This window comes from Equus caballus, chromosome 31 (genome assembly GCF_041296265.1).
Source record: "Equus caballus isolate H_3958 breed thoroughbred chromosome 31, TB-T2T, whole genome shotgun sequence".
Lineage (NCBI taxonomy): Eukaryota > Metazoa > Chordata > Mammalia > Perissodactyla > Equidae > Equus > Equus caballus.
The window spans coordinates 15,745,127-15,770,960 of NC_091714.1; the positions used below are offsets into that span (position 1 = coordinate 15,745,127).

General features: G+C 45.5%; 1 protein-coding gene across 7 annotated transcripts; it reads left to right on the top strand.

Moving 5' to 3' along the window:
- The first annotated feature begins 1,221 nt into the window (after positions 1-1,221).
- ZBTB2 (zinc finger and BTB domain containing 2) lies at positions 1,222-25,549 on the top strand. 7 transcript variants are annotated; one of them, XM_023633137.2, is made up of 4 exons: positions 1,350-1,482; positions 7,567-7,742; positions 17,071-17,255; positions 22,775-25,549. In XM_023633137.2, the coding sequence occupies exons 3-4, from the start codon at positions 17,083-17,085 to the stop codon at positions 24,144-24,146; spliced, it is 1,545 nt and encodes a 514-aa protein (XP_023488905.1). In that variant the 5' UTR covers positions 1,350-1,482; positions 7,567-7,742; positions 17,071-17,082; the 3' UTR covers positions 24,147-25,549. The 7 variants fall into 7 exon arrangements, with proteins under 7 accessions (XP_023488903.1, XP_070112567.1, XP_023488905.1 ...); XM_070256464.1 differs by lacking the exon at positions 1,350-1,482 and adding an exon at positions 1,901-2,025; XM_070256465.1 differs by lacking the exon at positions 1,350-1,482 and adding an exon at positions 4,289-4,399.
- Positions 25,550-25,834: the final 285 nt, after the last annotated feature.

Consider the following 25,834-nt stretch of genomic DNA (forward strand, 5'->3'; position numbering starts at 1 on the left):
TTTTGTCTTCAAAGAAGGAATTAGTCATCAGTAGCCCCGGGTATAACCGGATTACTAAACTAAACTCTGATTTTTAGGAGGGACACTTCTGTATGTTAAATTAACTCTTAAGATAGGAAGGTGGCCTTAAATATTTTGTAAACTCTGTGCCAGGGCACTGTGCTAAGGTCTGGCTATGCAAACTAATGGGTTCCACATCAAATCAAGGACCTTATAACTCGGATAGCATGCTTTGAAACCAAAGAGTACTCTGGAAACTGCTGCCTCCATTTCCTTACGAATCAAGCCAGTCTTTGTGAAGTCTTCGAAATCCTAGACATGTAAAATAAAGAAATCACTAAATCCAGTCCTGAAAGGACTAAACTGTACTTCCAAAGCTACAAATAAAATTCTAGCAAAATGGCAAGAACACAAAAGTCAACTTTAAAATGTTAAGAATGACCATCAGAGACTCTAAGTCCATGTTTCAGGACCTCTAAATTTAACAGAAGGGCCAACTCTGGAATCCACTCCAACAGCACCTCAGAGACCAAAACTTAACAGGAGAATAAACGGTTCTTAAGTAACAAACATGATTTGCAGACTGACTTTTTTCGGAACAAAGCTTCACAAACTAAAACCCAATTACTGACATAGCATCGAATTCCACCCTAACAGAAACGTCTTACATCACACTCAACTAGTCCGTGAGGAAGCACGTCTACCTCGACACCCAACACAAACAGGCATTTCGACTTCAGTCTGACTTTTCAAGGACCACTGGTGACAGCAAGACACCAGTGATTTACAAGGATCGCCCTGGTTCTCAAGTCCACTGCAGTCCAAGTCTTCAGATCAAAACTCAGGCTAATACGGGGAGTCAAGGGGCAAGGGGAGAGGCCCAGGGACGTCAAGCATGAGAAGCCTGCAGAAGGATCCGAGCGGTCGTTCTCCATCCCTTCCGCGAGCATCTCCGGGATGGTCCTACCTAAACACTGTATGTAAACATGGGGCTGGTGACTCAGGCCTCCAGCCCCAGTAGGTGGAGAGAAGTTTCCTCGCCTCGGCTGCACATGCTTTGCAGAAGTTTGGCTGGAGCGGAGCGCGGAGCTGGGTGGGAGCGGCAGGGCAGTGCTGCAGGCGGCGGCGGCGGCGGCGGCAGAGCAGCAGGAGGCGGAGGCGGGCGGGGGGAGGGGAGGCGGCTGGGGGGGCGGAGGGGGCTCTTGCCGCCACTGCTCTCTCGCCGCCTCTCCCCCCCGGCGGGAGCCGCTCTCAGCCTCTTTGCACTAGTCGCTCCGCTCTCTCGGTCATGTGACCTTAACGTAACCGGACAGGAAAAGCCCCGCCGCCGCCGCCGCCGCCGCGCCGGAGACACCGACCGCGGCGGCAGCAGCAGCAGCAGCAGCAGCGAGCGCAGAGGCGGCGGCGGCGGGGAGAGCGCGGCCAGGGCTGCCCAGCGGGGCCTCCTCCACACCCCCGCCGCAGCAGCAGCACCGGCGACAGGTAAGCGCGCGCCGCCTCCGCCTCCCGGGGCCGCTGCCCACGTGCCGCCCCCGGCCCGGGCTCCGGGGAGGCGGAGGGGGGCGGGAGCCGCCGGGGCTCGCCAACCGTGCCGGCAGCGACGGTGGCAACAAAGAGGACGAATGACCCCGGCCCCGGGCTCGGGGGGAAGGCAGGCGGAGGGCCCGGAGCACACGGGCCTGGTTCTGGGAAGCGAGGGCTCGGGCGCCCCGCGGGGGCGGCGGCGGCGGCGCCTGGCGCCGGGGCTCTGGCCGCCTGACAAAACCATCCCCCGGAGCCAGGCGGCGGCGAGTCGGCGGCGGCTCCATCCGGGGCTTTGCGGGAGGGGGAGGGGACGGAAGCCGAGAGGGCGGGCGGCGGATCGGAGGAGGGAGGGAGGGAGGGAGGGAGGAAGGGGAGGGGGGCTATTCGCGTTCCGTTCCCCGTCGCCGGTCCCTCCCTGCCCGCCGCCACCGCGAAGCGCGTCCCGAGCGGCGGCGGCCGGTGAGCGTCCCGCGCTGGAGCCCCGAGAGGCGGGCCCGTCAGGTGCGTACTCCTCCCGACGCCTCGCCGCCGCCTCCGGCTGCTGCCGCCGCTGCTTCTTCGGCGGCAAGGCCGCGCGAGCTGCGGAAGTGGGTTTGGGGGAGGGGAGCGGAGAGGGAGGGGGAGGGGAGGGATCCGGTCCGACCGGAGCAGGCCCGGCCTCTCTGGCGCTTCTCCCAGCTGCAGCGGCTCCTACAGCTGCTGCCGCTACTGCTGTGGCTCCGCCTCCTCGCTCGCGGGCGGGGGCGCGCACGCGCGCTTCCGGCCTCCTCGGGTCTCGCGCTGTCTCCGGCTCTCGCGCGCGCTCTTCCCCTCTCCCTGTCTGGTCACCCCCCGCCCCCGGCGCCGGGGCTGTTGCGCCGGCCGGGGCGTTGCGCACGGCGTAGGCGTCGGCATTGTGTTAAACTCCGCGGGACTTGGGGCGAGCGCGCGCGCGCACGCGGGGCTGAGGGAGGCGGAGAGCGTGCGGCGCGGCCGGAGTGCGTCGCCCCACCCCTCCTCTCAACCCCTCGGGGCCGGGGGCGGGGCCGGGGTGCGCGGCTCCCGGGCCCGCCGGGCCCCTGCCGGTGTGGCCGACCCCGCCCCCGGCCGAGCCCCCGCCCCCTGGGGCGGGGCGGGGCGGAGCGGGGCGGGGCGGCCGTTGGGCCGCTCTCCCCTGGGCGGGGGCAATGCGGGCGTCGGTGGGCGCCGCCCGGTCGCCGCTGCGGCCCCGGGCGCGAGTGTGGGCGCGCTGAGCCGGCGGCCTCGAGCTTCCGCTCGGCGGGCGATCTTCGCCCCGATAAGGCCGAGGCCGGCCCGGAGCTGCGCTGCGGTTTCTGGCTGCGCCGCCTCGGGGCGTGGGACCCGCGTCACAGCCGCGCTCCCGGCCTCACACCCCGGCGGGGCTCGGCGGAGGGGCGGAGGGGCGGTGGGGCGCGGGGGCCGCTCCAGGGACCCGAGCCGTGCTCGGTGTAACGAAGCCCCCAAGCCTTTAATTTTTAATCAAGGCTGCCGAGAAAGTGATGATACAGAAGATGCTCAGGAAGCACGGGTTTTGTCTCTTGTAGCTGGTAGTGAATTGCAGAGGGCAGTAAAGAGGAAAGCAGGGTAGCAGAGCAGGCGAGGCAGTGCTTGGACCGTGCAAATACTGTTAGTTGCTGCCACGCCGTTTACTGCATGGGCTTCCAGCTGCTGCCTTAGGGGAATCAGCCAGGCTCTTTGCTCCCCACCTGTCTGCAGTGTTCCTTTGCTCTTCATCATAGAGTAAGCCCACTTGGGGTACGAGCCTCGGTTGTGTTGCTTTCCATAGGTTTTTTTTAGTAAAAGCACAAAGAAAGTCGCAATTACGGGCTCACAGAACTCCATGTGCTCTGGGTTTCCTTAAACGGACTGCCCTGTCCTTTCTAGCATGGACTGTCTAGGTGGACCTTGTTGGAGCACCGGAGCAGGGTGTACATACCGCGAGCACTTTGCTCAGAGAGGCCTGAAATTTTCATAGAAAATCAGAATTGACATTTCAAATCATTTCTCTGATTTATCATAAGCCAAAATTAATTGTTAAATTTTCTTTTGCATCCTAAGTAACCTTAGTCTGTATCCAGGGTGTTTTCACACTGTTACAGGTAATTTTTAAGTAGAAAGTTTACAAGCAATACTACGTTCCTTTAAACTGGGTGTTTTTCACCGTAATTTGTGGTTTATTTTCTAGCCAAGGAACTTATCGGTTACTGAAACCATCGTAAGATCTCAAAGTACAAGAAGTAATATACCAGTGGTATTAAGTGCCACCAAAAGTAACAGTGGAGGGGTCCATTAAAAAGTGGCAGATAAACCACCCCTAAAGCTTTGTTGTATAGTCCAGCTACTTACTTGTCAGTTTTAAAGCTTCTCTTCGAAGAGGGTGTAAATAGGTGGTGTTCCACAAGCTCTTCCACCCAGATACTCCAGCAGCAGAGCATAAACGCTACACATTTAAGTCATAGAATAAAAGCTGCCATGGTGACAGTTTCTTTTCTATCTTAAAGATTAATGTGAACTTTGCACTGTCCTCCAAAATCTGTACTTTTGTAATATAAAAATTATATAAAATTTTCTTTAACCCAACACTCTAAGAAGATGCACCTTGTAAACCCTGCATATCCCAAAAAGGGCCTGTGATTTCTCCAGCTTGAGAATGGCTGAAATGGAGGTAGGGAGTGATGGAGATTTCTGAGGCATTGGCCTGGGATCAGCTTCTTGAGATCAGCTTCGGTCATCTCTTAACTGTCTCTTGGTGCTTTGTCCCTAGACCCGCTCACCTTTCCCGGAAGTAACTCTGGGCAAGTAGTGTGGCGCCAGGCTGTCACAGTAAATGAAGAACTGCTGATCAGCTGGAGGCTTCACCATCAATTGCAAAAGGGCATGTGTCATTTTTCCTACTTCCTTATGGTTGTCTGATCACCAAGGCGTGACCTCGAAAGCCTAAAAGGGAATTGAGACTTTTTATTTTCCTGAAGAAGGAAAAAATGTAAACATTCTAAGCATTAGATCGAGAACATTTTTTAAACCTTGTTTATGCTCAAGTAGGTTATAATTTTTATTAGCAAATTAAATTTTAATTAGAATATTACTTTACGTTGATAGTAAATAAGATTCAGTGTTTTACAGTGCTGATAGGGTGTTACATGATGGAGTCAGTAGATACAGAACAATTAGCATAAGTTGACAGTCCAAAACATTTAGGACCTTTTCTTTTGGTGAGAAAGATATTTGCCCTGAGTAACATCCATTGCCAATCTTCCTCTTTTTTTGCTTGAGGAAGATTAGCCCTGAGCTAACATCTGAGGCCGTCTTCCTCCATTTTTTGTATGTAGGATGCCTCCACATCATGGCTGATGAGTGGAGTAGGTCTGCGCCCAGGATACGAACCCACAAACCCAGGCTGCCAAAGCGCAGTGCCCGGAACTTTAACCACTCAACCACGGGGCTGGCCCCTAGGACCATTTCTTTTTATGGTACAAAGGCCAAGTTAGAGTCTGGTATTTATGCTCAAACACAAAATCTGCAGTTCACATGCTTGTGGTATGCATCATGTGACTTTCTCATTTAAAGAAAGCTCAGTGTGCAAAGATAGGAGTTTGTAAAGCACTTTTATGTATCTGGGTAAGTACGTACAAAACAACTTTTTTACTTTACAAGAGGTTTTAGCGTACACTTCCTTTAGACAGTGTGCACCCCTAAGTTCTGCACCAAGCCAAGGTGAGCATCAGAATCATCTTGAGATGGTTTCAAAGTGTGCGTGTGTTCTCCCATGCTACGCCTAGTCACTTAGATTGTCCAAGACCCCAAACTGACTCTGAACAGGGGTTGTCTAAGTGTGGTCTCCGGTCCCTTGCGAATCCCCAGGACCCTTTCAGGGTTCCACAAGGTCAAAACTATTTTCATCATGACACTAAGACGTTATTGGCCTTTTTCATTGTTGACAACATGTGTTGACATTGGAAAGATCTGCATAACTCACTGAGCTGATATTTTCCAAATGGCCACTGGATGATGTTAAAATTATGCACGAATAAAAGATCCATGCAAAGTGCAAGAGAGAGCAATGAATTTTACTGTAATAGAGTAGGGAAATTTCGTTCATTGAGATACTTTTATATCACACAAGTAACCTTTGAGAAACTACCATTTGTCAAGTTTTGGTGTAGTATCAAAGAAGAATATGCACACTTACCTGAAAAGGCTATTAAAATACTTCTTTTTCCACCTAAATATGTAGGTGAGGCTGGATTTTCTTCAATCCTCAACCAAAACAGATTTCACAACAGAGTAAATGGAGAAGCAGAGTAAATGCAGAATTCAGATGTTTTTATTAAAGAGATTTGTATGGGGCCGGCCCTGTGTCCGAGTGATTAAATTCACTTGCTCTGCTTTGGCGGCCCAGGGTTTCACCAGTTCGGATCCTGGGCGCGGACATGGCAGCGCTCATCAAGCCATGCTGAAGCAGCATCCCACATGCCACAACTAGAAGGACCCACAACTAAAAATATACAACTGTGTACCGGGAGGCTTTGGGGAGGAAAAGGAAAAATAAAATCTTTAAAAAATAATAATAACATAAAATAAAAAGAGATTTGTAAAAATATAAAAAGATACCACTTCACTATTTCTTTGTTATTTTGGAAAATATAATTAGTTTTTCATAAAATGTTATTTATGTTGACATGCAATGGGCTTATTATTGCTATTTTTAATTAAATTAATATATTTTAAAATTTTTCTCAGTTTTAATTTCTCTTAGGGTAGATATCAATAGTTATATTCCATATAAACAAAAGTTCTTTCTTGTCCTCAGTAATTTTAAAGAGTGTCCTGATACCAGAAAGTTTGAGAACCCCTACCTTAAAATATTGAAATAAATTACTCAGTTAAGACTCTGAGTTAAAACTCATTTGCAGCTCCTCTCTGACATGCGCTATAGGTGATTATATTTTCTTCAGCTTGAGTTTGTTAATCATCATACAACATATAAAACAGGAAGGCAATATCTACTTTGGTGGGTTATTAGAAGCAAATTAGGTTAGGTTTTAAATTTTGCTGTTTGGCCATATGTAGCTTTCCCTAAAATTGGTTGTAGCATAATGCCTTTAGAATTATCACTTTAATATCCACTCTTTATTAGCCATAAGCCTCTGACCTGCTTCTCCTTGGCACGTAAACTGTCCCTGAACTGCCTCCTTCTCACCTCAACTTATACTCAGAAATTAAAAACTAATTTTAACATTAACTTCAGCAAAATATAATGGAAAAGACAAATCTTTTACAAAGGCAATGCTTTCCAAAGTCAAAACAAGTGTTACGGTTTGCTCATGTCCCTCCTTTTTCTAATTACTATGGAAGAGGACTGACTAAAGAAATGCTAAGAAAATTATCCTAATCTGTCACCACAACCAAATAAGGTACATTTCCTAGCTTTGAAATACTTTAAAAATATGCTAAAATTCAAATGACCGGCCTCATTCAAGTTTACTTTATGGGTCTTCAAATATTAATTATTAATAATACTCGTTGAAAAAGTCATTTTTTCAATAGTAAGTGGTCTAAACTGCTTGAAAGAATCAATCTTCCTCGCGGGTGGTGCTATCTCTGTTACTGGTATGTCCCGTGCATTCCAGCGTTCATTTATGCTTCTCTTAAATGAAATCACGGGCTTCCGAAGAAGACCCTTTTAGTGCCCTTGAAGTGGGTAGTCTAAGTGGTATTTAGTATCTTAGAAGAGCTATTATCTTTAAAAAATGAATCATCAATTCCCAAAAGCTGTTTCGTCTCCTGTTCTTATACTGAAAGTGAAAGAGGAACTTAGGTTGTCAAAATAAATTATGATTATATTCATCCCATTTGGCTGCCCGTCCAAAAGGTGAGTAACTTAAGGATGAGCCCACATGTGCTGTGTGGTGGAAGCTGGAGGCACTCGACGTCTGGGTGGGATCCCGTTATCAGTGTGGGAAACAGGGGTGAAGATCAAAGCCAGAGCATTAAATCATATACATGATTATTTATATTTGGCTTTGAAACTGTTTTTTACAGTTTATCAACATGATACGTCTTAAAGTCTCGGAATTTACTTAAGAAAAAAATCACTTTATACACATATACATACATAAAGAAGACGTTCTATGAAAACCCGCATTTAAGAATTGCCTCTCCGCCCCGGCTCTACTTTTCTTCAGTTCTTCTCTGCTCACTATTCTGATTTAGGAAAGGTAAATTTTTTTTTAAGTTCCGTTTACAGTGTTAAGTGGTTGGGGGGGCTTTATTTGGGTCTTCAGTTTCGTGTCAGATTGTTGGCCCCCTGTGACTAGGATGAATAAGAACTTTTAGGAATGATCTGTAGAGCAAGGTAGTGGAAAGAGCATGAAATTTACACCCAGAAGACGAGTGGTCATTGACTCCTGTTTGCAGTTTTAACCTCTGTGAACTATCACGTAGTGATTGAAGGCTGTGACTTCTGGAGTCAGACACACCTGGCTTCTCCAAAGACTCTCCGACGGAAATCATGGTCCAGACTTCGGAGCTCCAGACCAACAGAACCAGCCTGTCCTCTACATCTCTGCTTGGCTGTCTCAGGAGTATCTCAGTCCAGCATGTTGAACCTAACCTCATGGTCTTACCCACAAAACTGGGGGTTTTGCCTGTGTTCCCTCTCCTGGCGGAGCCCCACAATCTATCCGGTTACACAAGTTAGAAGTCTGGGAGTCATCGTGGACACCTTCCTCTCCCATCCTCCTCCATCTCAGCCACCAACTAGTTGGGTTGACTTTTTGTCTTCTAACTATCTTTCTAATCCTGCCCTTCTCCTTCCATCTTCATCACTACCACCCCTCCACCCCCCCATCTGTCCTCTCTCTTCTAGACTACTGGAAGATCTCCCTTCTCAACCACATCTGTCAGGTCTCCCTTCACCTACCTCTTTACCACCCCCCCCCCCCCCCCCCGCCCCCAGTTTGGTTAGTTCTGCAGTTGCAGGCATCTGATCACACAGATCAGATCAGAATGATCTATATATTGTAGATCACATCACCCTGTCTAAAACCCCCTTCAGTGGCTTCCCACTGCTTTTAAAATGCAGACCAAAGTCCTTAAGAAGACCTGCGTCGCCAGCCTCATCTTGACTCATTCTTCTCTGGCTCTTTGCCCATCAGCCACACTGACCTTTCAGTTCCTTAGTTGCATCTTGTTCCCTCCTAACTTAGGGCCTTTGCAAATGCTGGTCCCTCTGCCTGGAATCCATCTTTGCCCAGTTAACTCTTCTCATCCTTCAAACATCTGCTTAACTGGCGTTTCCTCACAGAAGCCTTCCCTGACTCCCAATCCCCAAAGGAGCCCCCACTTTTGTGACCTGAGATTTCCTTGTATTTTTCTTTGATAGCTTTTATCAGAGGTGACTGTTATAAATTTGTGTACTTATTTGATTGCACCCTGGAACTCTGTGTTCTGCATGCCATTGCGTCCGCTGTGCCCGGCACCTTAGAAAACTATCCAAATATTTGACCACTTCCGGATCTGCTTCTTAAGAGCTAGCCCTACCTGTGGGCAAGTTACTTAATTCCTCTAAGTCTAAATCTCTTCTTCTGGAAAGAGGATAACTGATCTTTGGCACATCATAAGTGGTCATTTGTTATTAATGCTGTGGTTGTTAATTACTAGAATTAATAATGACTTGAAAGACAACAATATACCATGGTATTATCAAGGATTAAATGTTATGTGTGAAGGGTCATTGTAAACTATAAAGCACTATTCATAACTTAATCATTAGCATGAAGAAACACGAAATGGCATTTTAAAATTCTAAAATCTAGTATGCAGTAAATCAGTGAGATTTTTTTAGGTTAATCTAGGATAGATAGAAATTGAACTTTTACCCCAAATCAGCCAGCTAGTGAGAGGCCACACCATGACTGGAACTCAACGCTCTTCTCCCCTCCAAACATACAGTTATTAATTTATTTAACAAGTAGTGAACACCAGACAATATTCCAGACACATGGGATAAAGTAGTAAATGATAAATGAGACTGAGTGCTGGCTTTCCGGAAGCATCAGGCAGGCGTGTAAACTGGCATGTTCACAGATCCTCAGGAGGCAAGAAGAGCCTCCTAGTCTTGAGGGTCAGGGGAATTTTGCAGAAAACAGGTAGCGCTGGAGGAGGTGGGGCAGGCGGTAAGTGGTATGTGCCTCTGAACGCGGCATGTGCAAAGGTCCAGTGCACAGGTTCCAAGGCTCTGTTCAGACAGGCCCCCTCTCCTGATTGTGTAAGTGGAAGTTGAGTTGCTAAGCTGCCCAGCATTGGGTGGAGGCCTCTGAACAGTGAGTGTTGGAGACTGTCAGGAGCCCAAGAGTGGCCTGGGCCTTCAGGACCTCCGGGAGAAAGAAAACTCCTCTTCTTTAGCTTTTCTCAGTTTTTCTAGAATTTCCAACATGAGTGAAATAACATTGTTATGTCTCCATTATCATCGACATACTCAGATGAAACTGGATTTTTGATAACGCTTGAACTTCAGAACAAGTGGGACACTTGATGATCTCTTCGTAAAGATCACCAGATGGACAGTCTTGTATCAAGAAAAGAATTAGGCACAACTTAATGTCATAAAGTAAAATTTTATGTTGTAATGTTTTTGCAGTAGAAAAAAATGATTTTTCCATATATTGAACATGGTGCCAACTGTCCTTCCTTTAGAAAGATATTCTGACATTATGTCCATTCTGCCTATTGATATTTAACAGTCCCCCATTCCTACTGGGAACATGAATACTTTATGTCTTTTCTTGCAAAGTAAAGAGGGAACCACACTCGGGTGGACCCCCAGTCTCAAGGTCGTTTGCTTTGTGTTCAGTAGGCCTGTGAAACCCGCAAGTCTGGAAACCATTAGTGTAGCTCAGCACTAGAGCATGTAGCGCAGAGTCAGCTGGGGTTAGGGCATGCGGGACCGGCCAAGCTATGCTGAGGAATTTGGTTTTCATCCTAAAGGCAGTCGGGAATCACAGGAGGATTTAAGCAGGATAGCAACATCAGATGTGCCCTTTGGAAAGATCGCTGTGGATGGATTGGAGAGGCTAGAGCTGGAAACAGGGAGATGCGTGGAGAGGCAGGGCTAAGGCATGGCGCTTGGATAAAGAGTTCACATTGGTGGGATGTGGTGACCGACGGCTGTGGGGAGCGAGAGAGGTGGAGGCCAGAAAGGGGAACTGAGATTCCTGGCTTGATCAAGGGCTGGGTGATGACGCCATGAGCTGGGGGTACAGAAGGAACAAGTTTGTGGCTGTGGCTTTTATTGTCCTTTGGGGGAAGTGGGGGTGAGGGGAGGGGGAAAATGTGAGTTGTTTTGCCCAGATTGAATTTAGAGTTCCTGTGGGACAGCCAAGTGGAAGTGGATCAAATCACCGAAGAGAGTCTGCAGAACGAGAAGTGGGCTGTGAACCAAAGGCAGAGGAGCATCAGCAAAAGAAGAGTCTTTGATGGAGATTAAAATAGAATAGCCAGAGGTGAGATGAAAACCAGAGCACAGTGGCCTGGAAGCCAGGACAGAATATTTATGGAGCAGGAGGAAGCGGGTGAAACGCCGCAGAGAGGTCGAGTGAGCTGCCAGTCCATAGAGCTGGGGAACTGAGGTCCTCTGGGGAGCTGAAGTCCTCTGTGACCTTGTGGAGCCATTTCAGCGTTGGGGGGGAGGGGGGCAGGAGGGATGCGGTTGACAAGCAGACATCCATTTCCACAAAGGGGGAGTAGCCGCGAGCAGAGCCAGCGCCTGAAGATGCTCCGTCCTCAGCCTGCGCAGCATTCTTGTGCAAGCAAAGCCTCATGGAAAAGACTATGAAGGGGGCCCTGATGAGGAAAGAAGATTTGGAAAAGGGCAGTAGTGTCAGCTGAGCTGGGGTGGGATAGGAGCCGCTGGTGATACACTTCTGGTAGAATCCAGGCCAGTCCCCGCCCTCCTCCCTTCTCCCTCCTACTTCGCACTCGATTTTCTCAGGCTCATTCACATTGGTGAGAATCTAGGGGGGTTGATTTTATTTTTCTTCCTGAGAAAGGTTTTTTGGTGCCTAAAATAAGATTTGTAAAAATTGATCTGTGCGGAAGTTTTTTCTTCTATGTGAATTTTGAACATATGATTCGTTCTCTTCTTTTTTCCTCCGTTTATTTGGTTTTTACACTTCTCTGAGACTCCTGCACACGTGTTCTTCCCTCTATATTTGAAAGACATGTTCAGTTTGTTTCCTATTCTAGATGTTCCTAAATTGAGATCCTAAAAATAACTAGTAGACACCCTTAAAAAATAAATGATTCGCAGTTTTATCATGGCTTCATCCTTATGGTCTTAATAAAATACTTATATTAGTCTGTTTATGGAACAAGAAGGAGCCATACATTTTGCTGTATCAAAGGAAGTGATATGTATCGGTTAATGTTATAATGAGAAAACCTCAAAATCTTCCTATAAAACATTGATAAATTTGGTGACATTAAAACATAAAATTATATATGTTAAAAAGCCTCTATAAAACAAAGTCAAAAGAAAGTGCAAAAAATATTAGCAACATGTGTGACCAAGGGCTTATTTTCTCATATACAAAGGGTTTTAAAGATGGATAAGGAAAAGACAGCCCCATAGAAAAATGGGCAAAGCACATGCAGAGATACAACAGGAAATATAAATGATCAATAAACATAAAAATGTACTCAGTTCATCATTAAATCCATAGAAGGTAAAATGATATTGGCAAAGATTCTTTAAAAAATAGCAATACCCCAAAAAAAAAAAAATCAAAAAAAAAAAATAGCAATACCCATTGTTGGCTGGAGTCTGGGGAGACCGGTGCGGGTGGGTGGGGTGGACAACTGTCACCATAATATTTGAATCTCTTACAACAAGTATATATCCTTTAAAGCAGCAATAAAAATAGTATTTCTTAGGGGCCGACCCCGTGGCTGAGTGGTTAAGTTCACGTGCTCCCCTTCAGTGGCCCAGGGTTTCACTGGCTCAGATCCTGGGCACAGACATGGCACTGCTCATCAGGCCATGTTGAGGCAGTGTCCCACATGCCACAACTAGAAGGACCCACAGCTAAAATATACAACTACGTACTGGGAGAGTTTGGGGAGAAAAAGCAGAAAAAAAAAGAAAGAAGATTGGCAAACAGTTGTCAGCTCAGGTGCCAATCTTTAAAAAAAAATAATAATAATGTTTCTTATTAATTTAAAACAAACAAACATGCCTACACGTAGTACGTTCTGACAAATCAAATGAACCCCAGTTTAAATCCCACTTGCGTTATGGATTCCATAATCTTGGGCGACCCACCTAACCTTTCTACGCCTGTTTCCTCATTTGTAAAATATGGGTGGCGAGACCTCAAAGAGCTCAAGTTAGTGTGAAATTAAGTGAATAACGTGTAGAAATGAATGGTTAATAGTAAACACTCCGTAAGTAATAGCCACTCTTGTCCTTGTCACCAAGGGATAAATAGTAATGTGTGACTGTACTTGAAGCTCCATCTGCGAAAGTGACACCGGAAGCTGCCTAAACGTGTAGGTAATTGTGATCAGAGTCAGTGCGTGATAAAGCAGCTCATCACAGTCTGCTTTTAGAGGATATTATTATACCTTTTTGTAGAGGAAGGCAGGTTAGAAAGATGGAAAATGAATGTTCTGGCACTTTCCAGAGAACAGCCTTGAAGACAAGCTTCTAAGCGTAGATCATGGTGGAGATCAGGTTAGAGATGTTTCCTTGTAATCTGGGTTACTTTGCAGCCTGGCAGCGTCTCTGGCTTTCATCCTGAACCCCATGCTTCTTCTCTGCCGCCCCTGCCCCATCTTAGTACTTTCACCTTCTCTGACAGACACACAAAACGTTGGATAACTAAGTTCTGAGCCATACCATTGATGCCCGTGCTTAAATGAATCCTCAGTCTAGGTCTTTGTACCTCCATCACTGCAAGCCCTGCTCCTCTCATCTTTGGATGTGGCTCTTGGGGAAAACACGAAACTTGACATCCTGGCTTCTTGCTCTGTGACCTGATCATTCACTTAAAGTCGGATTCTCTTTCGTTCTGGGAATCATTTGGGAGCTGGCTTGTTAATTTCCGAATCTGCCCCAACCATCCCCAGAACAGGAAGGAGAGTGGGGAGTTCAGCACCAGCTGAGTAAGAATTGCTGTGTGTCCGTTTTGTTTTTCTTTTTTTGTTTTTAAGCTTATTGGTAATGCATTCTTCACAGTAGCTTCCCTAATTCTGAAGATAAGCATCATAGTTATCCATTGTAAAAAATCTGGCTAATTAATTAATATGGTGGACTTTTTTTTAATTAGCTTTTTCTTTTGACATAGCTGTAGATTCACATGCAGTTGCAAGAAATCAATCATTTGAGAGATCCCATATACCCTTTACCCATTTCCTCTGCTGGAAACGTCTTGCAAAACTGTAGTACAATATCACAACCAAGATATTGACATTGAGACAGTTGAGCTAGAGAGCATTGCTGTCCACAAGGATCCCTCATGTTGCCCGCCTTTAGGCAAACCCATTTCCCACCTGCTCCCCTCACCCCATCTCCACTACTCATATGTTCTCCATTTCTGTAATTTTCAAGCATGTTATATAAATGGAATCATGCGGTAGGGGTAACCTCTTGGGGTTGATTTTTTTCACTCAGCGTAATTCACCCACCTTGTTGCGTGTATCAATAGTTCATTTCTTCTTATGTGACTGAGTAGTTTTTTGTTCTATGGGTGTACCACACTGTGTTTAATCTATTTACCATTGAAGAACATCTGGGTTGTTTCTATTTTTGGGGTATGAGGGATAAAGCTGCTGTGAATAGCCATGTACAGGTTTTGGGGTTTTTTTTTAAAGATTTTATTTTTTCCTTTTTCTCCCCAAAGCCCCCCGGTACATAGTTGTGTATTTTTAGTTGTGGGTCCTTCTAGTTGTGGCCTGTGGGATGCCGCCTCAGTGTGGCTTGATGAGCAGTGCCGTGTCCGTGCCCAGGATCTGAACCAGCAAAACCCTGGGCCGCCGAAACAGAGGGCGCGAACTTAACCACTCAGCCACGGGGCCGGCCCCACCATGTCCAGGTTTTTGTGTGAACATAAGTTTTCATTTCTCTGGGATAAATATCCATGAGTGCAATTGCTGGGTTGTATGGCAGTTGCATATTTAGTTTTTTGTTAAGAAACTGCTGTTTTCCAGAGTGGGTACACCATTTTACATTCCCACCAGCAATGTATGAGCAAGCCAGTTTCTTGGCATCCTTGGCGGCATTTGTTGTTGTCATTATTTTTTATTTTGGCCATCCTGATAGGTCTGTAGTGAAATCTCATTGTGGTTTTAATTTGCTTTTCCTAATTGCTAATGACGTTGAGTATCTTTTCATGTGTTTATTTGCCATCTGTATGTCCTCTTTGGTACAGTGATCTTTCAAGTCAATTGCCCATTTTCTAACTCAATTGTTTTTTTACTGTTGAGTTTTGAGAATTCTTTATATATTCTAGATGCTAGTCCTTTGTCAAAGGACTAGTTTGCAAAGCTTTTCGAATATTTTCTCATAGTCTTTGGTTTGCCTTTTCATCCTATTAACAGGATCTTTCACAGAAGTTTCTAATTTCAATAAAATCCAGTTTATCAATTTCTCTTTTTATGGATTGTACCTTTGATGTCAAGTATAAAAACTCTGTATCTATCCCTAGATCCCTAAGATTTTTTCCCATTTTTTCCCCCAAAATTTATAGTTTGGTGTTTTATATTTGAGTCTGTGATGCATTTTGAGTTAACTTTTAGATAAAGTATATGACTTAGATCAAGGTTCTTTTTTTTTTTTTTTTGGCCTATGGAAGTCCAGTTGATCCAACACCATTTGTTGAAAACATTATTCTTCTTCCACTGAATTGCTTTTGTGCTTTTGTCAGCAAACTGTGCGTATTTATCTGGGTCTACTCCTAGTATTCTGTTCCATTGATCTGTGTGTTTATCCTTCCACCAGTACCGCACAGTCTGGAATACCGTAGCTATATAATATATCCTGAAATCAGATAGACTGATTCCTCCCACTTTATTACTCTTTTTGAAAATTGTTTTAGCTGGTTCTTTACCTTTACACGTGCATTTTTAAATATTCTTGTCTGTCTAGGAAAGAAATCTTGCTGGGATTTTGGTAAGAATTGTGTCAATTTGGGAAAAAATGGGTATTTTTACTCTGTTGAGTCTTCCAAACCATAAGTATGGTATGTCTCTCCACTTATTTAGATCTTCTTTAATTTCTTTCATCAGCATTTTGTAGTTTTCAACATACAATTCCTATACGTGTTTTGTTTCATTTACACCTATGTGTTTCATTTTGGGGGGATTGCAAGTGATACTGTATTTCTAATTTCAGTGTCCATGTGTTCACTGTTAGTATATAGAATTACAATCGATTTTTAGATGTTTATCTTGTATCCCATGGTGTTGCCAAACTCATTTATTAGTTCTAGGAGTTTTTGTAGATTCCCTGGGATTTTCTACATAATAATCATGTCATCTGCAAATGGGGACAGTTTTATTCCTTCCTTTCCTGTCTGCTTGCCTTTTATTTCCTTTCTTGCTCTATTGCACTGGCTAGAACTTCCAGTGCTGTGTTGACTAGAGAAAGTGGCCATTCTTGCCTCGTTCCCAATCTTAGGGAGAAAGCATCTACTCTTTCTAACCGTGAAGTACACTGTTCAGTATAATGTTGATTGATGTGTAGTGGGCTTTTACAAATGCTGTGTGACTCTGGGAAAGGAGCAGGCTGCTGATTTCATGCCCCAGCCCCTCTAGAGGCACGTCCTCCTAGAAAGAGAGTCAGGCCCAGTGACGAGCTTGGGTGAAGTGTGAGGAATGAAGATCTTAGAATTTGGAGTCTGAACATTCAGATTTAAATGTTGACTTCCCCACCCTCTACTGATGGCCTTGTTGAATTACTCACACCTCTCAAAGCCCATTTCCTCCCCACAAAAGGAGAAGGGCACCCATCCCACTCCCTCACTCTGAGTGTGAGCGCCCAGGACGGGAATGAATGTGTCCTTATTATCTCCTGTCCCGGCAGCCCTGTTCTCGCAGTGGGAGCTGGAAAACTGCCCCAAACTTAGGAGATCTTGACCCCACCAGGCCGCAGCCCCACCTTGATTTATTTATCTCTGCAGAAGATTTGACACTTCTGATGGGTCATTAGAATTGGCATTTGGAATCTTAAACTAAAAGACTAAATGGTCCAGGAAAATTTGCTGTCTCAAGGGCAGACTACCCGAGTTCATTTCCTGGCGCCTCCGCTTACCATCTGTGCAAACTTGGACAAATCACAGAATCCCTGAATTCACCCTAAATACATCATTCTATAACAGGAGTAAGGACCGAACTACCCAGAGGGCTGATGTGAAGACCACGCAAATTAATTCCTGTAACGTTTTGAGCAGTGCCTGACGCATTACTGTGATCGTTACTATTGGTGACTATAAACGACACATACTAACTTGTGAATCACCTTTCTTAAAAAAAAAATTGTTTGCTTTGCAGATTTTTAAAAACATGGATTTGGCCAACCATGGACTTATTCTCCTGCAGCAGTTAAACGCTCAGCGCGAGTTCGGTTTCCTGTGTGACTGCACGGTTGCCATCGGCGATGTGTACTTCAAGGCACACAAATCAGTTCTTGCTTCATTCTCCAATTACTTTAAGATGTTGTTTGTCCATCAGACCAGGTAACTAACGTGGTTGCTAATTTCTAATGACTGTGGACTCTGACTTCCGGGGCCCTCTTTCCCCCTAAACCTGCTCTTTGCCCTCAGCAAGACCACGGGTCTCGCTCCCCTCCCCAGGCTCCTGTGCTCCCAAGTCCCTCGTGACTTCGCTTGCCTCCTTCCCCATCTTGGTTACTCAGGCTCTCAGGAGCACTTGAGAATCATGGACCTTCGAGCCCTGAGCAGCCCCTCCACCTCCAAACACCCTCGCTGGTGTCACCTGTAGTCGGGGTCAGCAGGGTCTGGTCCATTACCAGCCAGCTGCAGGACCTCCTTAATGCCTTCCTCTCTCTCCTCCAGCCCCAGCCCGGGTATCCCCTGACGGTCAGTGTTTATCCTTGTCTCCAACTCAGTGAGAAGCTTGATGGCATGAATTCCCCCAATTTCCTTCTTTTCTCTCTTAAAACATATCAATCTCAGTCTCTGCACTCAGTTTTTTCACCCATCTCTCCTATCTTGCAGAAGACGGCCTCTCCATGTCTAAGGAGCACCACCTCCCTCCCGCCTCATGCTTCCAGATGCTACCCTTCATTTTTATCCTGTGCTTTTCATTTTATATTTTTACACACCCCACCCCCAGTCTCTGAAAGATCAGCGCTTTCTTCCACTGCTGTCTACTTGAGTTATGGGGCTGCTTCTCCTGTATTTCACCACGAAAGTTCTTGAAAACCGTCTGTGATCTAAGGGTGATCTGTGGCCTTGCTTGTACTTCCTTATCCCACACGCTTCCTATCCATTGGCGCTGCGGTTTCTACCCCATCACTCGACTGAAATCTGAAGTCATTTCTCAAAGGTCACCCCTTCAGCAAAACCACTGCTCTCCTCTCCGCTCTCTCGTCCTTGTCCTGTGCAGCATTTGCTCCTATTTTCTTCCCTGTTGAGGGTCGTCATCTGCATTTTGATAACTCTGTCCCTTGGCCCTCGTCCCTCTCAGCAGGAGCCTCTGTGAGTTGGGGTGAGTTTTGGGCTTGGGCTGTCCTGCTTCTTTCTGTGAGCGCTCCCGGTGGGAGCGCATTTGTTTCCTGGATCTTGCCCCTGGCCCTGATCTTTCTCTCTCTCTCCACAACTCCATTTCCCAAGGCCCCAGGCTGCCTGCTAGATATTTGGAATTGAATATCCTCCTCTTATCTCACTTAGCATGTCTACAACTGGGTGAAGTCTTCCCTGTAGCCCCTCCCTTCGCCACATTTTTATCTTCAAGTAACTCATGCTTAAAATCTCTCTAAAATCAGATCTTATCTGTCCCCAAGTCGGGTTTTCTTCAAAATACCTTTCGTTAGTCTTTCATTCTCCTTCTCACTTCTATGTTCTAATCATTTTCCACATTACTGTCAGCTTAATATTCCTAAGCGTTGCTTTGATTTCAGTGTGCCTTTGATCAGAAACCTACCAGGTCGTCTTACTCGTTTGATTGGAAACCTAGAGGATACCCATTGCGTATCTAAACAACGCACAGATTCCTTGTTCTGTCTTTCGAGGCCCTGCTCGGAGCCTGACCTCCTTCCAGCCTCGTCTCCGACGGAACCCCTCTGGGAGGCCCCCCTCACCCGAACCACAGTTTGCTGGTGTTCTGCCCACTGCCTAAGTCCCAGGTCACTTGTCACCTCTTCCCTGACCCCTCCCCTAATCAGGCGAACCAGAGTGGTCCACAGCGACCTCTTCCTCTCTCATGTTTCATAGCACTTTATTTATGCCATTTTGTAAGATCTGCACATTTTCCCTTATTGTTATTTGTGTACTTACCTCCCCTCCTCATTCATAAGTTTCTCGAGGGCAGAGACTGGGTTTTACTAATTTTTTTGAACACCGCAGTGTATAATTCAGGTATTTGTAGATAATAGCCACTGGATACATGTCTGGAGGAGCAGGCTGGGCAAATGCTAAGATTAATGGCAAGCAGAGGTGGCTTTATCTTGTGACACCAAAGATGCTCCCTCCTGCTTCATTGTCAGAGACTTCATAGCTAATGGGTGCTTCAAAGTCTCAACACAGTGAATTAAATTGTCTTAAAAAGTAGGAAGATTTTAATTTTGAGGAATAAAAGAATACAGTGTAATGAGTTTTAATTAAATGCAAGAAAACTTAAGTATAAGGCAGTAAGCCCAAGTTTAAGCAGTAGTGTGTTATTGCACAGAGGTGGCACATGCCATTTGGGCTGCCACCCGGTGGCCTTGCCCGCCTCGTTGAGAGAAGCCAGACAGGAGGAGAAGGGCAGGAACATGCTCTGAAACCAGCACCCCCAAGGCACTGTGCACTGCCACCTGGCTGCTCAGGAGAGCACTGAGAATAGGTGTTTCCCACAGCTTAGCGAGTTATATGTCTGTAGTTACCACTAGAGGTCTCTGTCCTATGTTCGCTCCTCGAAGGGGTAAGTTTTAAATCCAGTAGCCTGCAGACTTGGAGCTCTCAAAAATACAAACTGAAGAATAGGCCTTGCTAAGGACAACCTTTGACGATGTCTAACATTATTTAAAAATCCTTATTTTCAAATTTCTTTAAGCCCATCTTTTGAGATCCTAGTAAAAGGAAAATTGAAAATTAAATGACTGGGAAAGTTGATATGAAGGGCTTGTGGCTGTGCTAAACTATATTTTCCCTACATAAAAGTGTTATGTCACACAGACATCTGCAGGTCACACCACTTAGGTGTAATTACATCGTAGAGAGCTGTGTGCTTCCCAGAGGACTTGAAAGTGACCAAAGTCTGGCCCCCAGCGAGCTGAGTGATTAAGAAAGGAAGTCAGGCTGCCTGGGAGGGAAAGCAAAGGATGGAGACGGCTGGCATGTGCCATAAGGAACTTTCTTAAATAATTTTTTTAAGTGTCTGTGTGTGTATATGTGTATACATGTACTTCTGCTTTAAGAAAAAAACCTAAACAAATCAAGATAGATTGGTGTCTGGCAACCTCCCTGGGCCCTGGGTGCTGGCAGTAAAGCCCCGGGGACTCCGCATTCCTCCCCCTGGTGGTTTCTCCCTATCTCTGTGGGGGGGCGGGGAGGCCTTGGAGTCCTTCCCTCAAGGCCTCGCTGGGCCTCCCCATCTCCACCCTTCTTTTCCGTCAGAGACTACACAGAGCTCTTTAAAATTTGAGAGGTTAAATGTTGAGTGTCCATCCTTCACAGGTGGTAGACAATGGACAACCTATACAGTAACAAAAGAGGGGAAATTACGAAACTTACAACAGAGTTTTTATGGAAGGGGACCCTGCGTCGTGGTAGTTACCTCTCCTGGATACTGAAAAACACAGCCCCATGTGGGATTTCTGCCTGTCCCTTTTCTTTTCTGGGGGCTGAGGGGCTCACTAACTATCCCCTCCTTCTGCCTGAAGGAACATTCCATCCGGGCAGAAGAAAAGGTGCCCTAGAGTCTCTTGGGGGTATTTGCATCTCTAAAGGCTGTCGTTTCCCAGTTTACTAGGCCTCTGCCTGGCCCTGGAAAGATCCCTCTAGCTGTCTTCCCTTTGGAGGGGATTGTTTACATTATTCTTCTTCTGCACACATCATCCCTGAAGTTTTGTGCTGAGTATTGAACTTCCTTAGAGCATCTAAATATGGGCTAGTGTACACCTAATATTGTGGGCACTCACCTTATGCTTAAAGGGAAGACCGCCTGTATTTGCATTCCTATTTAAAGGAAGATAAATAATTTAAAAGACTATAAAAAAAACTCCAAATAAAGATATGAATGATCTGTGTGTCTTTTTTAAAAATAGTCACATAAACTCTTCCCTTTATACTGTCAAAGGAGTGCTAGTTTCTATGCTTGATCTTTATTCTTTGCTTCCATACTTTGTAGTTAAACATTTTGCATGATTATTTCTTTGTAGTCGTCTTGAAATGTACACACATTGACACATTGATAGCAGTTCAGTACTTATTCAAGTCTGTCCTGTCACAAATTGCTGCTAAAGTCACGTTTTCCTTTTTTTAATAGAATAAAATATTAAATTTAGAAGAGCAGGGCACACTGCTCCTATTTTAGCATATTGGAAAATATTTGTTAATAAGATAAACAGCAAACGGAGCCAAAAAGAGTTATACTAGTGAGAAGTAGTATAACAAAAAGTGATTATAAATTCTAAAGGCATTCAAGGAAGGTGACTTTGAAGTTGAAAATGCATTGTCTATAGAATACATTCACTCAGTAGATGAGCACACACCTCGCAATAGGCACATACATATCTCACTGATTTCTCATGATGCGTTGGAATCCCTGTCATTGCCGATGTTCTAGGAAGAGTGCTCAGTGACCTCTTGATTATTGCTGCTTGATCAGGATGGTGTTTCTAGAATGATGCCAACACTAGAGTCTAAAAGTTAGAAAATCAGCAACACCCCAGCTGCTTTAGGTGCCTCAGATAAGTCACTTGACTTTTCGGGACCTCAGTTTCCATACCTGTCAAATGGGAATAATCAGATCTGCCTTAACTACTACACAGGATTGTTTTAATGCTCTAAAGAATCTTGACTTTGGAATTAGACCCAGATTTAAATCCCACTTCCACCAATTACTAACCCTGTGAAGTTGAGCAAAAGTTTTAATCCCCTTGAGCCTCAATCCCTTATCTGTAAAATGAGAATGAATGGCAGTTAAATGAGATAATGCCTGCAAAGCTCCGCTGCGGTGGTGATGACGATGGCGATGATGTCGATGATGATGATGATGATGACAACGATGCTGCTCACATTTGATGAGGAGGGGCGCTGTCCAGAGCCGCCTTTTAATGCAGTCTAGCAACACTGGGAAGGTGATCTGACGCCGTCAGAGCTGCACTGCGGCTAGCCTCCCCTTTAGGGCACCTCCACCTTCACGGTGGAGCCAGATCAGAGCACTGAGCAAATTAGGTTTTATTTTTCTCTCATTTCCATTGTCTTGCTCTTAGGCACCTGTTCTTACTAGTCCAGCTCCCTCGTGTCATTTACAAGTGAGGAAACTCTCTAATCAGGTAGATTGCCTTACCTTAAAAGATCTGCTCAGCTCTGCCGCGATTGGGTCAGTACAGAATCCCAGACTTTTAGCTAAAGATCTGCCAGGGCGGTGATTCCTAACCATTCCTAGGTCACAGGCCACTCTCAGACTGATAGAAAAGCAATGGATCCTCTCTGTGAAACACAGAATTTTTTGTAGAGAACTCTTGAAGTTCTCTATAAATGATACAATGTTACATAGATTAGTAGGAGAAAAACTGCTTCAAGAGTCTATGAGTTAAGATATCACATTTGTTTAACATGAACTTTTCCTTCTCAGTCCTTTAAACACATTTATTATATTTCTCCCTGTTTTTAATATAATTAAATTTAAACTTATATAGGTTCCAGTTATCTGTCTTGAGTATTCCATTCCATTTCATGAAACTTACAGTAAGAAATGGGGAATGTTCGTGTTTCATTTGCCTTTAAAAGCGCTGTTTTTTTCTTCAGGCTTATGTTATTGAAGACGTAGATTGACACTTAACAGACGTTTTCCTTGTTTCTTTCAGTGAGTGTGTCCGTTTGAAACCAACTGACATACAGCCTGACATCTTCAGCTATCTCTTACATTTGATGTACACTGGAAAGATGGCGCCCCAGCTGATTGATCCTGTTCGATTAGAACAGGGGATCAAGTTTCTACACGCTTACCCTCTGATCCAGGAAGCTAGCCTGGCCAGCCAAGGAGCCTTTTCTCATCCTGACCAAGTTTTCCCGCTGGCTTCTTCCTTGTATGGCATTCAGATTGCAGACCATCAGTTGAGACAAGCCACCAAGATTGCCTCCGCACCTGAAAAACTTGCCCGAGAACCACGGCCGCAGGCGTCGAGGATGAGCCAGGAGCCGGTCCCTGAGGCCTCCCAGCTCTCTCAGCTGACTTCAAATCTGACCCAGGTGAATCGGACACACATGACCCCCTCGGATCCCCTGCAGACCTCACTGTCTCCGGAACTCGTTTCCACTCCCGTTCCTCCCCCTCCTCCTGGGGAGGAGACCAACCTGGAAGCTTCTTCCTCTGATGAACAGCCTGCATCCCTCACCATAGCCCACGTCAAGCCCAGCATCATGAAGAGGAACGGCAGCTTTCCAAAGTACTACGCCTGCCACCTGTGTGGGCGGCGCTTTACCCTCCGGAGCAGCTTGCGGGAACACCTCCAGATCCACACGGGGGTGCCTTTTACATCAAGCCAAGCGGGAGAGAGCCGTGTGCCCCTGTCTCTTTGTAGCAATGCAGCTGACCTGGGAAAAGACGCCATGGAAGTGCCTGAAGCTGGGATGATAAGTGACAGTGAGCTGCAGCACATCTCAGACTCTCCAGTCATCGACGGACAGCAGCACTCGGAGACGCCGCCACCCTCTGACATCGCGGACATTGACAACCTGGAGCAGGCGGACCAAGAGAGGGAGGTAAAGCGGCGGAAGTACGAGTGCACGATATGCGGACGCAAGTTCATCCAGAAAAGCCACTGGCGGGAGCACATGTACATCCACACGGGGAAGCCTTTCAAGTGCAGCACTTGTGACAAGAGCTTTTGCAGGGCCAACCAGGCTGCCCGGCACGTGTGCCTCAACCAGAGCATCGACACGTACACCATGGTGGACAAACAGACTCTGGAGCTCTGCACCTTTGAGGAGGGCAGCCAGATGGACAACATGTTGGTCCAAACCAACAAACCCTACAAATGCAACTTGTGTGACAAAACGTTCTCCACCCCCAATGAGGTTGTTAAACATTCATGCCAAAACCAGAACTCGGACGTTTTTGCCCTAGACGAAGGGCGTTCCATTCTCCTGGGCGGTGGGGACTCGGAAGTAACGGAAACTGACCACCCAGTGTTAGCTTCCATCAAAAAGGAACAGGAAACAGTGTTGTTAGACTGAATGTTACTCACCTTTTTAAAAACTGTCATTTTTACAAAGACTATCTTCCTTCCCTTCCCCCAATTCAGAACTATAGTTCTCCATGGCATGATGCGAACAGGACCCCGGGCCCTCTCTCCTCGCCCCCTTCCGCCGTCCCCAGCCCCTCCTCCCTAAAGGTTTTGTGCATTATCAACCTGGAACATATTTACTTTAATTCAGGGGATATTGGAAAGATAATGGTCAGTAGTACTTATAAACTCAAATAGATTTTGAGAAGCTTAGATTATTTCAAAGCATACTTGGAACTAATGAAGGGTATATAACAAAACAACTAGAATGCAATTTGGTGAGCTAAAATTATGAGTGTCCCTGGGTAATAAGTCTTCCTTCTCAGAAAAACGATGTTCGAAAATACAGCATGCTTCTTAGACATACCGCTGGGCTCTGAACTATGCAAAATCTAGAAGGTGTGGGAAAACTTTAAACCCAAGAAAACGTTCTTAGGATTCATCCTCCAGGCGTCTTATTTCAGAATGCACCCTTGAGATTATGTCCAGTCAAGAAAAATCATTAGTTAAGAAATCTACTTGAACAAAACACAAAAGAGAAAAAGTAATAATGTGATGGCAATCTTAATTTTTGGATAAAACATGACAAGCTGTGAGTTTGTGTGATTGTAAGAGAAAATGTGTGGGTACTTGGTGTAAACAGGTGGACTAATGCACATGCCTTATCCAGTTGCTGGCTTCTTTCAAAGTTGAACAACGACAAAGTACTGTATTTTAGTTTCTGACAAATTTGTTGGTTGTTTTAAACATCAGATTTGAAGGTACTATTCTATACGTTGTCTTTCTGATTAGAAAAGGACAGCCCATTCTCGCAGTTGCCAATGGTAAACTTGTTTTAGCACCAACCATCTGCTCTTTATTCGGAGTTCATACTGCAGGAAGAAGGGTACCAGGATGTGTATCTTACCGGGGAGGTTGTGAGCAGAAGATGTAGTAACTTTAATGTCTTTAAAAGTTCATGCTAATAGTTTACTGGCAACGTTCACTGAAACATCAAAAATGGCAAACAGAAATCAGGACAAAAGAACTAACTGCTCTTGGGGAAAAAACTTGATTTTGATGTTTGGTCTCCAAATTTTTTTTTTTTTAAACACCTGGAATTTTTTCCATTGGCCTGAAAGCAGTAAAATTTGTCCATTAATCTTCGCTTGGGCCAATAACAGAGTGGTCTCACAGGACAAAACAGGAGCCAGAAATAAGGACCGAAGGGGAAGGGGAAACAGTTCATAGCTGTGCTGTACGTCTATGTTAAAAACTGAATATCTCGTCATCCTATTTCATGTATAGTTGAGTTCTCAGATTTGTAAGTTTTTATACATACTTTCATTGAATAAACATTTAATTAAATGGGAATATGATTTTGTCTGTGTATTACTTGGTCTACCCAAAAAGATGCAGGATGGGGAAGTAGAAAGCATCACCAAGGCGTCGCTTTCTCACTGGATCTCCTCTTTCTGTCTGCAGAACTTTGGGCAATTCCCCTGAGTGGCATTTTCCACCTTTTCAAAATGAAGACCTTGATAACTGCATTGGGGCATAAGATGGTGAGAATCAAATGAGTAAACTCCATATGAAGATGCTACAGTCTGCGTTTGACTAGGAATGGGTCTAGAGAAGGTCTTATCCAACTTTCTTTTA

Coding starts and splice junctions, on each gene's coding strand:
- ZBTB2 (XM_023633135.2), top strand. CDS start 17,083: ATGGATTTGGCCAACCATGGACTTATTCTCCTGCAGCAGTTAAACGCT. Junction 17,256..22,774: donor TTGTTTGTCCATCAGACCAG/GTAACTAACGTG, acceptor TGTTTCTTTCAG/TGAGTGTGTCCGTTTGAAAC.